Source organism: Dictyostelium discoideum, assembly GCF_000004695.1.
Source record: "Dictyostelium discoideum AX4 chromosome 2 chromosome, whole genome shotgun sequence".
Lineage (NCBI taxonomy): Eukaryota > Evosea > Eumycetozoa > Dictyosteliales > Dictyosteliaceae > Dictyostelium > Dictyostelium discoideum.
This window is the reverse complement of record NC_007088.5, coordinates 6,788,799-6,802,871: the sequence shown is the minus strand read 5'-3', so window position 1 is coordinate 6,802,871 and position 14,073 is coordinate 6,788,799. Positions and strand designations below refer to the sequence as shown.

At 22.8% G+C, this 14,073-nt stretch overlaps 4 protein-coding genes across 4 annotated transcripts; 3 read left to right on the top strand and 1 right to left on the bottom strand.

Annotated features, from left to right (window-relative positions):
* Positions 1–1,032: 1,032 nt before the first annotated feature.
* On the top strand, positions 1,033–2,650 carry gpaG (G-protein subunit alpha 7; the record flags this gene model as incomplete). The annotated part of the gene is made up of 4 exons (XM_637995.1): positions 1,033–1,461; positions 1,627–1,801; positions 1,976–2,527; positions 2,634–2,650. The coding sequence occupies 4 exons, from the start codon at positions 1,033–1,035 to the stop codon at positions 2,648–2,650; spliced, it is 1,173 nt and encodes a 390-aa protein (XP_643087.1).
* Positions 2,651–4,014: 1,364 nt separating this feature from the next.
* DDB_G0276531 (hypothetical protein) lies at positions 4,015–6,957 on the top strand (the record flags this gene model as incomplete). The annotated part of the gene is made up of 2 exons (XM_637994.1): positions 4,015–4,219; positions 4,292–6,957. 2 exons carry the CDS (start codon positions 4,015–4,017, stop codon positions 6,955–6,957), a joined length of 2,871 nt encoding a protein of 956 aa, XP_643086.1.
* Positions 6,958–7,459: 502 nt separating this feature from the next.
* vilB (hypothetical protein) lies at positions 7,460–10,429 on the top strand (the record flags this gene model as incomplete). Its single annotated transcript, XM_637993.1, has 2 exons — positions 7,460–7,720; positions 7,811–10,429. 2 exons carry the CDS (start codon positions 7,460–7,462, stop codon positions 10,427–10,429), a joined length of 2,880 nt encoding a protein of 959 aa, XP_643085.1.
* Positions 10,430–10,623: 194 nt separating this feature from the next.
* On the bottom strand, positions 10,624–13,698 carry DDB_G0276401 (hypothetical protein; the record flags this gene model as incomplete). The annotated part of the gene is made up of 1 exon (XM_637992.1): positions 10,624–13,698. One exon carries the CDS (start codon positions 13,696–13,698, stop codon positions 10,624–10,626), a length of 3,075 nt encoding a protein of 1,024 aa, XP_643084.1.
* Between the last annotated feature and the right edge of the window lie 375 nt (positions 13,699–14,073).

The window sequence follows — 14,073 nt, the reverse complement described above, 5'->3', positions numbered from 1 at the left end:
ATAAAATAAAAATCAAATCAAATCAATCAATTATTTATTTATTTAATTTATTTATTTATTTATTTAAAACAAAAAACACTTTTTTACTCAAACAGAGTTTTTTTATTTTATTAAAAACAATACCCATTTTTCATATCAAAAAAAAAAAAAACAGTTTGAAGCACAAAGAAAAAAAAAGAAAAATAATCAAAACCTATTTTTGCAGTATGTACATCATGAAAAATATCAAATAACTCAAAAAGATTTGTTTATTTTTTTTTTATTTTGTTTTTTTTTTTATTTTATTTATTTTTTTATTTTTTTTTCATTATTTTCCTTTAGTTTCTGGTGTGAATCTACTATCTTACCTTGTAGGGAATAATAAAAAAAATATAAAAGATTCTTTTTTTTTTTTTTTTCTTTTCTTTCTTTTCCATCCTATTTTTTTTTTTTTTTTTTTTTTTTTTTTTTTTTTTTTTTTTTTTTTTTTTTTTTTTTTTGGGGTATTTTTGATTCACCAACCAATATGAAAAAATATCTTATTTTCCATTAATATTTTTTTTTTTTCGGGCTATCATGGGTACTGAGGTGCATTAAAAAAATAAAAAAAAAAATAAAAAAAAAATAAAAATAAAAATTACCCTTTTGATCCCATTGGATTTTTATTTTTTTTCAATTTTTTTTTAATTTTTTTTTTTTTCTTTTTTTTTTTTCTTTTTTTTTAAAAAAAAAATCTTTTTTTATTTTAATCCATTCAAAAGCTTTTTTTTTTTTAAAAAAAAAAAAAAAAAAAAAACAAAAGCCACCCTTACTGACTTTTCTTTTTCAAATCACCCATTATTAGTTTTCATAGGTTTCGTTGTTTGATAACTCCTAATCATCCACAAATTCTATATTTTTTAAATTTCATATACATATATTTATCACTTTATTATACTAAAACCAAACAAAAAATAATTTTGTATCACTACACACATCCTCAATATTAAAAAAATAAAAAAAAATAAAATAAAATAAAATAAATACTAGAATAGTAATAATAATTAAAAGAAAATGAGTAGCACTACAACAAATACAACAACAGCAACACCAGCAATTCAAGTGAATGGTAATCAATCATCATCACCACAATCACCATCATCATCAACATCAACTTTATCACCACCAATGTCACCATCACTTTTAACTCGTTATAGAGAGCAAAAAGCAGTCAATAAACAAATTGAAAAACAATTAAAAGAAGAGAAAAAGATAATGGATAGTGAATTAAAATTATTATTACTTGGTACTGGTGATTCTGGTAAATCAACAGTCGTTAAACAAATGAAAATCTTACATCTTGAAGGTTACTCTCAAGAGGAAAGAATTAATCAAAGACAATTTGTTTATAGAAATATCATTGAAATTGCTTATTCAATCATTCGTGGTTGTGGTGTTTTAAATTTAACAATTCCATCACAATTTGATTCAATTTGTTCATCTGTATGTATAATATATATATATATTTTTTTTTTTTTTTTTTTTTGAAAAAAAAAAAAAAAAAAAATTTCCCCAAGCCAAATTGCGACTAATTTTAATTTTAATTTAAATTTTTTTTTTTTTATTTTTTTTATTTTTTCACTTTTCTTATAAAATACATAAAAATAGATTGAAGAAATTTATGAAACTAAAAATTATACAAATTTAGATAAAAATGTATTAAAAGGAGTTGCAGAACTTTCTAAAAATGAATCATTCATTAATGCTGCTAATAATAGTGGTTCAAATTTCCAATTACATTCATCTTCACAATACTTTTTAGATGACATTGCAAGATTTTCAGGTAAATTTTATTATTATTATTATTATTATTATTATTATTATTATTATTATTATTATTATTATTATTATTATTATTATTATTATTATTATTATTATTTTTTTTATTTATTTATTTTTTAATTCTAATTTTTTTTAATTTTTTTTTTTAATTTTTTTAAAATTTATATTTTAATAGAGGAAGATTATATACCAACAGATCAAGATATTTTATATACTAGAGTTGCATCAACATCTGTTAGCGAAACTAGATTTTCAGTTAGGGGTATTAAATTTAGAATGATTGATGTAGCAGGTCAAAGAGGACATAGAGATAAATGGATTCATCATTTTAGTGAAGTTACAGCAATATTATTTGTAATTTCATTATGTGAATATGATCAAGTTTTGGAAGAAGATGGTAAAACTAATCGTATGATTGAATCAATTAAAGTATTTGGTGATATAATTAATCAACGTTGGTTCAAAGATATTCCAATCATTCTTTTCTTAAATAAACGTGATTTATTCGCAGAGAAAATTAAAAAGACTGGTATTTCAATTTGTTTCCCTGATTACACTGGTCCATCCGATGATTACGAACAATCTTTGGTCTTTTTGAAAAAGAAAATTTTATCTGCAAATAAAACTTCAAAAGCAGTTTATACAAATGTTACAACCGCAACTGATACAACTAATATTGGTCATGTTTTTGAAGCTGTAAAAGATATTCTTACTCGTCAAACTATGGGTAATTATTTAATAATAATTTTTATTTATTTTATAATATTTATTTAATAATATTTTTCATCTTTACTGACATTTTTTTTTTTTTTTTCTTTTAAAATTTTATATAGAGGAAGGAGGTATCTAAAAGAATGAAATAATTTTTTTTTTTTTTTTATTTTGTTTTTCTTCCATTAAAACGCGTTCAAATATAAATAATAATTAAAAAAAAAAAATAATAACAATAATTTATAAAATAATAATAATAGTAACAATTGACAACCAACGAAAAAAAAAAAAAAAAAAAAAAAAAAAAACATGTATATATTTTTTAATTCTTTCAGTAGTCCACCATGTTCATAATATTCCCTCCTACTCCTCAATTTATTTGATTATTATTTCAAATAATAATTTAAATAATTTTTTTTTTCCCAAGTATCGTACATATATATTAAAAAAAAAAAAAAAAAAAAAAAAAAAAAAGAAAAAAAAAAAGAGAAAAAAAAAAAAAAAAGATAAAATAAAAAACAAATAAATAAATAAAATGTATTTTTATACCAATGTTATTTTTCTTTTTATTTATTACCTAATTGGTATTATATTTCAACCAAAATAAAAAAACTAAAAATAAAAAAAACTAGGAATATTGATAAACTACCAGCCAACCTTAGATTTGATTGAATTGGTTTATTTTTTTTATTTAATTATTTTTTTTTCTTTCCAAGTTTTAAAAAAAAAAAAGATTGAATGAACAAAATAAAAAATTTTAAATTAAAAATTACCTTTTTTTAATTAAAAAAAAATTAAAAAACAGAATTGATATACTAATTTTTTTTTATATCATTTTGTGTATTTTTGAGTGCTCTATTTTTATACACTAAATTCATATTAAAAATAAATATAATTAAACCATTAATAAAAAAAAAAAATATAAATGAAATTTTTTTTTTTTGTTTACAAAATTCAAATTCAATTTAGGGTAATACTAAAGTAAAATAAAAAAGAAATACATATTATAATAAATAATTAAAAAAATTATCAAATAGTAAAAAAAAAAGAGAATAATCTCGGTATAATTTTTATAAAAAACACATAATTTTATTAATATTATTTTTCAAATCGATTTCTTAAAAAATTCCCAAACCCGCGCATTTCTAAAATTGTTTAAATTAAAAATTTTTTTTTTTTCTGTGTTTCATTTTTAAAAAAAAAAACAAAAATAAAAAAAAAATTTTTTTTTTTAAAAAAACGAATTCAAGCTTTCACATATGAACAGTTCATTAATTATTTTACAACAAACAAATACTTTAAAACAATCTATGAATAATCTTCTCCACATTAATATTAATAATAACAACAATAATAATAATAATAATAATAAAAATAATAATAAAAAAAATAATAATAATAAAAAAAAAAATATTAAAAAGTAATAGCAATATATAAAAAAAAAAAAAAAAAAAAAAAACAAATAATAATAATAATAATAATAATAATAATAATAATAATAAAATGAAAGCATCAATAAAAATAATGTCAACAGGATCAGGTCACACAGATTCTTCAGTAATGATTACAAATGGTAATCAAAAGTATTGTTTTAATATGGGTAATGGTATTCATAGACAATCATTGGGATCAAGTCATTCTAAACCAGCTGATTCAGATATACTATTCTTAACTCATTTAGATCCTTCAACTGAAACTGATTTTTTAAGTATGTAGTAAACAATATATATAATATATATTGTTTATTTTCTAACTATTATTATTATTATTATTATTTTAGATTATGTATTACGTAATAAAGGTGATTTATCAATTATTGGACCAAATGGGTTAACATCAAATTTAATGTCATATAGATATTTTTTGAGTAAAAGATATAAAACATTCTGTATTACAGAATGTAGTGATGATGAATCATTTCATTTATCAGATGGTCATTTATCAGTTTATCCAGTTGTAATTAAAAGTTCAATTGATAATTCATCATCATCAACATCATCAACATCATCATCATCATCTTGTTCATCATCTTCACCAAATGTAACAATGAAAACAGTAGAATCATTACCATTTACATTTAATAAATCATTTGGAGCTATTGAAAGACCATCAAATAATAATTCGATGAAAGTTGCAATTGGATCATCAAAATCATTTTATGATTGGACAATATTACGTGGTGGTATTATTCATTCAAGCACTGGATCAGAATTTACAATGAGTGAAATTGAACAATACGCTTCTTATAAATTATTAAAAGAGGATATTAAAGCAGGTACAACTAAAATTTCTAGTAAACAAGAATTATTTCAATTTAAACCAAAAAATTCAAAATTAATTAAAAAGTTTTTATCTGATAATTCAGATTCAAATTATTGTTTAGATGAAAATGATAATAATAATAATAATAATAAATTAATTTCAAGTGAAAAAGAATTTTGGTGTATGGAAAGTAGACATTTTAGATTAATTACAAGATTAACTAAATCATTAAGATTAACCAATAAAGAGAAACGTGATATGGTTAGAAAGAGAATGAACATTTATTTAAAGGATCCAATTTATGGGCCTATAAATTCACATAATGTAACATTCCCAAAATCACAAAGATCTTCTGATGTAATTTGCTATATTTGTCATCTACCTGATATTATTGGTAAATTTTCAATTGAGAAAGCAAATGAACTTGGTATAGTCGGTATTGGAAGATCGAAGCTTTGTAAAGGTGAATCAGTGTTCAGTGAGAAAGTAGGCAGAGTCGTGACACCCCAAGAGGTGTTATCACCCTCCACCATAGGTCCTGCAATGATAATTATAGCATGTCCAAGTATTGATTATTTAGAATCCATAATTAATAACCAACAAATTCTATCCTATAGTGGGAATGGTAATCCAATTAGAAGTGGTTGTATAGTTCATATGGTGCCTGAGGAGATATTCTCATCGAAAGAGTATTGTGAATTTGTTATGAAATTTTCAAATGAAAAATGGCAACATATCATTTTAAATAAAAGTTGTGCATATCATGAACTAATTCAATTATCTGGTCAATTAGTTAACGGGTTGAATAAAGTTTCACCAACATTCTATCCAAAACTGTATCCACCTTGCAATAGTTTACCATTACCTGAAACAATCTCATCAATGCCAAATATTCAAAGGGGTAGATTCCATCAAACTATAATTATGAACCCTTTATCACCTTTAGGTCATCCATTATTTGATAATTCTGCATGCATTGAAAATCAAGATATCGATTACACTTTTGAAATGAAATCACCATCACCACCATCATCACCTTTAAAATCTCTTGATTTAAATTCAACAACAACAACAACATCAACATCGCCAACATCACCATCATCACCATCACCATCATCAACATCATCAAAATCAATTATTAATAATAAAAGAAAATCATTAATTAGTTCATCAAGAAATGAATTTATTAAAAGTCAAAATAAATTAATTAAAAGTTTAAGTGATAGAGAATTGGAGATTGTTTTCTTGGGTACTGGTTGCTCACAAACTTCATTATTTAGATCAGAAACTTGTATACTTTTAAATCTATTTGATAAAGGTTCAATATTATTTGATACAGGTGGTGGTGCCTATTCACAATTATTTAGAAAATATGGTGATCAAAAAACCAAAGAAATCTTATCAACTTTAAAATTCATTTTCATTTCACATTTACATGCTGATCATCATCAAGATCTTCAAAAACTTTTACAAGTTAGACATTTAGCAATGGATGAATTTTATATACCATTTGAAAAACGTTCCTTAGTAATTTTATCACCACCAGGTGCAAATTTATATATAAGAGATTTAGAAAAATCTTTTACATTATATAATGGTAATAATAATAATAATAATGGATTTAAAGGTATTTGGAAATATGTTCAATTTTTTAATTTTTCAAATTATCAACAAGATTCAATATTTAGTCAATTTTTAAAGAAAGAATTGGGTATTGTTAAATGTATTGCTGTATCAGTGATTCATTCATTTGGTGCTCATGGTATTATGATTGAGAGTGAAAATGGTTGGAAAGTTTCATATTCTGGTGATACTTCTTACTGTAGTGAATTTGTTGAATTGGCTGACAATAGTACTATAGTTATTCATGAAGCAACTTTTCATGATTGTCAGCAAGATAAAGCAAATCAAAAAAGACATTGTACATTTAAAGATGCAATCAAAGCTTTTAATCAATCAAATTCTCATTCTACAATTTTAACTCATTTCTCTCAACGTTATCCAAATGTTAAAGCAAGTTTACCAATGAAAGATGAAGATGATGATGATTTTAATCAAAATGTTTCTTATGCTTTTGATTTCTTGACTGTAAATATTAAAGATTTAAATCTTTTACCAAATGCATTAAATAATTTAAAAATTAATGAAGCTGAAAATGAAGAAGTTGAGGATTTTGATGAATAAATAAAATAAATAAATTTTTTTTTTTTTTTTTTCCAATCTAAAAAAAAAAAAAATAAATAAAACTTTTCAAAAAAAAAAATTAAACTTTTTAATTTCTTGTTTATCTACTTTTCCATTTTCTAAAAGTAACAAAAAAAAAAAAAAAAAATAAAATAAAATAAAAATAAAAATAAATTTTGATTATTTCAAATAAAAAGAATCGGCGGTTAGTAAAAAAAGATCTGAAAAAAAGTTTTTTTAAAAATCAAGGAAAAAAAAAAAAAATCAAAAAAAATTAAAAAAAATGGTTATTAAGATATTTATCAATTTTTATTCAAATTTTTTTTATTTTTTTTAATTTTTTTCTTTTCTTTTTTTTTTTTTTTTTTTCCTATTCTTTTTTTTTTTTTTAATTTTTTTTTTTTTTCTTTTTATTTTTTTACTTTTTATTTTATTTTATTTTTTTATTTTAATTTATTTTATTTAAAAAAATTGTAAATTTATAAATATTGTACTTTTTAAAATGGAACCACCACTTGAACTACCAACACAAAGAAAAAGAGTTATCCCATCAAAATTTGGTATCCTCAAAAGAAATGCAGAAATTGAAGCAGAAAAAAACAGAGAAAATTTACAACAATCTTCATGTTTTAGTCATATAAATGAAATTGGTAAAGAAATTGGTTTAGAAATTTGGAAAATTATTGATGATTCAACAATTCAAAAAGTTCCAAAAGTGAATCATTCAACTTTTGAAACTAATAAATCTTATTTATTATTAATGGTTTGTAATTAATTAATTTTTTTTTTTTTTTTTAAAATTAATTATACATTTATTAATTATTTTTTTTAAAAAAAAAAAAAAATTTTATAGGGACAATTTTATGATGGTAATATGAATATTAAAACTTATAATATTCATTTTTGGATTGGTGAATTATTAATAAATTCACAAGAAACAATTAATTTTTGTAATGATAGAATTGAAGAACTTGAAAGAATTATTAAATATAATCAAAAACAATTTGATTCAGAACAATTTTATCCAGAACCAATTCTTTATAGAGAATTTCAAGGTAAAGAAGGTGATATTTTTATGTCATACTTTAAATCTTATGGTGGTCCAAGATATGTTGCACCATTGAAATTAACATCAGCATCAGCAGCAATTGCAACAGCAGCAAAACAATATAAATTATTCCACCTTAAGGGTAGACGTAATATTAGAGTTAAACAAGTTGATATTTCATCAAAGTCATTAAATAGTGGCGATGTTTTCGTATTGGATTGTGAGGATTTCATTTATCAATGGAATGGAAGCGAATCAAGTCGTTTAGAAAAAGGTAAAGGTTTAGATCTTACCATTAGATTACGTGATGAAAAATCAGCAAAAGCAAAGATTATCGTTATGGATGAAAATGATACCGATAAGGATCATCCAGAATTTTGGAAGAGATTAGGTGGTTGCAAAGATGATGTTCAAAAAGCTGAACAAGGTGGTGATGATTTCGCTTATGAAAAGAAATCGGTTGAACAAATTAAATTATATCAAGTTGAAAATTTAAATTATGAAGTACATCTTCATCTAATCGATCCAATTGGTGATGTTTATTCAACCACTCAATTGAATGCAGAGTTTTGTTATATTTTAGATTGTGAAACCGAATTATACGTTTGGTTAGGTAAAGCATCAGCAAATGATCAAAGAACAGTTGCAATGGCAAATGCAATGGATTTATTACATGAAGATAATAGACCAAGTTGGACACCAATTATAAAGATGACTCAAGGCTCTGAGAATACTCTCTTTAAAGATAAATTTAAAAAAGGTAGTTGGGGTGAATATGTTAATGATAACTTTGAAAAGAAACCAATCACAGGTAAAGGTGTTGCTGCCAAAGCAGTTCAAGAGAAAATCAATGTAGATGCTCTTCATAATCCTGAAAAATATCAACTTTCAAAGGAAGAAAGAAAATCAACTATTCCAACTCTTCATCATGTCGATGATAAACATAGAGGTGAATTAAAGATTTGGCATGTTAGAAATCGTAATAAATTTGAAATTTCTCAATCTGAATTTGGTTTATTCTATAATCAATCTTGTTATTTAGTATTGTTTACTTTATTTGCTGCCGATGGCTCAAATAATTCAATATTATACTATTGGCAAGGTAGATTCAGTTCAAGTGAAGATAAAGGTGCCGCTGCTCTTTTGGCTAAAGATGTTGGTAAAGAATTGCATCGTTCTTGTATTCATGTCAGAACCGTTCAAAATAAAGAACCAAACCACTTTTTAGAACATTTCCAAGGTCGTATGGTTGTTTTTAAAGGTTCAAGACCAAATGCAACCACTGAAGTTTCATTGGAAAATTTATCTTCATCACTTCAAGGCTTATATCATGTTAGAGGTACTGAGCCAATTAATATTCATTCAATTCAAGTTGAAAAAGCAATTTCATCATTGGATTCAAATGATTCTTTCATTTTAGTTAATTTTAAAAATACAATTTCCTATATTTGGGTTGGTAAATACTCTGATGAAAAAGAAGCTGCCCTTCAAATTTCTTCAAATGTTTTCACTGGTTATAATTTCCAATTGATTGATGAAGGTGATGAAACTTCTGAATTTTGGGAATCTTTAGAAACAAACTCATCCTTATCACTCTTAAAAGATTATTACACTCAATTGAGAACCGTTGAACAAGAGAAGAAAACTCGTTTATTCCAATGTTCAAATAATAGTGGTGTATTCAAAGTATTTGAAATTCATGATTTCTCTCAAGATGATTTAGATTCTGATGATGTAATGATCTTGGATAATCAAAAACAAATTTTCGTTTGGGTTGGTAAAGAAAGTAGTGATACTGAAAAATTAATGGCAAATGAAACTGCTCTCGAGTATATTATGAATGCTCCAACTCATAGAAGAGATGATCCAATCTTTACCATTCAAGATGGTTTTGAACCACATGAATTCACTTTTAATTTCCATGCTTGGCAAGTTAATAAAACTCAACAAGATTCTTATAAATCAAAATTAAGTGCTATCCTTGGTTCAAACAATAGTGGTCCAGCTTCTCCAATTATGTTACCTACTTCTGGTGTTACTTTAAAACCAACAACAGCAGCTACTCCAAAACCAATAACTACACCAACAGTAACTACTCCTAAACCAATAACTACACCGACAGTAGCTACTCTAAAAACAGTTACACCTGCTGTAACTTTAAAGCCAACAACTGTAACTACTCCATCTAAAGTTGCTACCACTACAAATACCTCTACTCCATCACCAACTACAATTACAACATTCTATCCATTATCAGTTTTAAAACAAAAAACTAATTTACCAAATGATATTGATAAAAGTTGTCTTCACTTGTACCTTTCTGATGAAGAATTTTTATCAACCTTTAAAATGACAAAAGAAATCTTCCAAAAAACTCCTGCTTGGAAAACTAAACAATTACGTGTTGATAATGGATTATTTTAAATTAAAAACAATTGATAAAAAAAATTAAAAATAAAATTAATTCTAAAATAAAATCACAACACCAAATAAAAATAAATTTATATTTGTATTTAATTTAAAAAATCTTTATCTGTTTTTATTATTTTTTATTATTTTTTTAAATTATATTTTTAAATTTTTTGTACAAAAAATAAAAATATTTTTAAATTATATTTTTAAATACCAAATACCCTCTCTGCCCCACTTTTTTTGTTTATTATTCTCCTTCCGTGAGGAATTTTTGTACAGTATTGTTCAAAGGTTTTTTGTTTAATACGATCAAATGCATAGTATTCCAAATATGGTTCCAATTGAAGACTATATTTACTATATAAGTAATTAATAATATCTGGATAATCTGAATAATCTTTGTAAATATTTACACCAAACCATTCAACCATATTCGATGTTGATGTTTTGGGTTTTTTTTTAGAATTTTTATATTCACATTCTTCTTCATCACTATCTTCATCTTTTTTAAAATAGAAATTATATTGTTGTAATAAATTATCTAATTTAATAAATGATTCTAAATCAAATGTTTTAATTATTAACTTAAATAGTTTATAATGTAAAAATGGTTCTTTGATTTCATTTGTCTTTATAAACTCTAATTGCATTTTGAAATAATATAAAAATAAATTAATTCTTGGATTATTATTATCTAACATATGTACAAGTAGACTATGAAATGATATTAATCTTTTAAATGGTTTTTTTTTTAAAATATCCATGATTGTTGAATCGATAAATTGATGTAAATCATTATTATCTCTATTTTTAAAAATGTATCCAAATGTATATACCTTTGCATCTGTTTCATATGTACAGAATCTTTCTATTGAGAAAGAACGAACAGAAAGTGATCCAATCAATGGTGATAATGTATTTAAATAATAATGTGAATGGATATCAGAACAATTAATTTCAACATAGTTGGATATTAATTGATATGCTGATTTGATTTGATCAATAGTTAAATTTTTAATTCTTAATAAGTTTGAAAATAAGAAATTTAAAGAAAATGATAAATTTGATAATGATATATTATATTGGTGTTGGTTGAATTTATCAATTATAAATTGAATAAAAACCATTAAGTCTTTATATAAATATCCACAGATATATTTCTTGAGACCAGATGTATCAATAAATGAATATTCATCTATTCCTACTCCATTACCATTTAAATTATCAAGAATAAATTGAACACCGTCAATGTCCAAAAGCTGGATAAATTTTTGTAATAAATAAGATGTTGCATTTGGAAAGTGACTGACATTGACTTTAATTTTAGAAAGATTGATTATTTGACATGTTTGTTGAGTTGGTATTTTGTAATTACGGGGCTTTTCATTTTTACGATATTCTGGTTTACTTTCACAACAATTGCTTGATTCAATAAACCTTTCGCCAACAAATTTGATAGTATTAATATATTCATCCAAACTTTTGGTACCACTATAACGTAGCTCATCAAAATTATCACAAAATAACCTTTGGTATTTGATTGAATTTCTTGAACCAAATTGAATAATTTGGACCATATAATATTTAAATAAATCTTCATTATTTTTAAAGTTTGATTCGTTTAAACGATTGATTAATGATACAATATCATCATGAGTACGTAAAATGTGAATATTGCATATTTCTTGATTTGAATCAAAATTTTGAATAATTTGATTTAATTTTAATCTTGCATAATCTAATAGTTCCAATGTGTCAAATTGAAGTTTTAATTGTTTTAATTTTGAATTTAAAGCATCTCTTATTGTTATATAACTACAACCACCTATTTTTGTATCGGATAACCAATCGATTGTTTCTTTATCTTTAATTGTAACAATCATATCTTTATCGATTAGATTTGATATAATTTCTTTCCATTTAGACATACATAATTGATTAAATGAAATTGGATACAATTCTTTGTCTTGATCAAAATTTTTAATAATAATTGATTTTTGTGATGAGAAGACTTTGAAAAATTTAATAATATTTCTTTTATCAAATTTACTATTTTTAAATATTTTTCCTAGATCATATAAATCAAAATCATCAATTAATTTATTTTTTTCAGATTCAATTTCTATATGATTTTTCAATAGAAATTTCAATATATTGATGCTATAGGTTTTTATCATGATATATAGTAAAATTTTTTCATTAATTTCAATGGTTTCGATTGGTTCATCATACTCTTTTAAATACAATGTATATAGAGCAATTGATTTGGTTTCACTGGCCAATAGTTGAAATAGTTGTTTAGTTGATTGATATGGTGTACAACGTCTGTGTTTACTATTTTCAATTATTATATCAATTTGAGTTTGAATGGATCTTGGTATACTACGATAATCATAGCTGTTATAATACATTTTAAAATATAATAAAATTGAATAAACGGATAAAGAAGAATACTCTAAATTTCCTTTATCGTTCATTATGTATCTTTTAATTTCAGAATTAAATTCTCCACCCGACAGTTTTTGACAGAGGAGAAACGTTGGAATATTTTGTAATCCAAATTGTTTTAGTTGTTTTAAATATTCTAAATACAAGCCAAAACTCAATCTTAAATTTTCATCAATACGTTTCAATTGTGAAGTTGGTGAAATTGGAATTTTAGATATTATTTTAAGCTTTTTCATTAATTCTTTTGGATTACTTCTATTTAAAAATTTAATAAGTAAATGATTTCTTTCAAATGAAGAAAGAGTAAATGGTTTATTACTGATGGATTGTTGTTGAAAACAATTTAAAATTTTATTAATACATTTTGAATCAAAATAATAAAATACTTCATCCATATTATTTAATATATACTGTTTTAATTCCTGTTGATAATATTTCAAGTGTAAATCTAAATAAATTTCAAATTTTGGACCTAAATCGAACCTTGTTAATAATTTCATATACCAAGAATAATTATTACCATGATGTTCATATCCTTTTAAAAATAACAATGAATGTATCTCTTTGAATGCTTCAAAATCATCTATTTCCCCAATATTCTCCAAAATTTTGGGAAACCGACTTTCAAAATCAATACCATAGTATAAATTTTCATTTGCTTTCAATTTGCATATCAATAGTTGATATTGTTTATGATTTAACATTGAATTTATTGATATAATAGTTTTAAATTTTTTACTTTTATGACAACATTTATTTTTTAATATATAATTTAATAAATATTTATTTTTAAAAACTTTCCAAAATAATTTTTCATTATATTCATCATTCATTATAATTATTTATTATTTTTATTATATTTATTTTTTATTAAAATATATGTATGATTATTTTTTCTATTGTTCGTGCTTGGTTGCGTAAAAAAAAAAAATAAAAAATAAAAAATGAAAAAAAAAAAAAATGAAAAAAAATTCATTTTCTAACATTTTCAAAAAAAAAAAAAAAAATATCTTTTTCAGATCATCTAATAAATTACGTTGTTGGGTTTCTTTTTAAAAAAAATTATTTGAAAATTTAGTTATTGTTTTTTTTTTAAAAAAAAATATCTTTTTCAGTTTTTTTTTTCAATTTTTTTTTTATTTTTATACTTTTTTTCACTACTTTTTATTTTAAAAATATAACTTCTGTTTTGTTTTTTTATTTTTAAA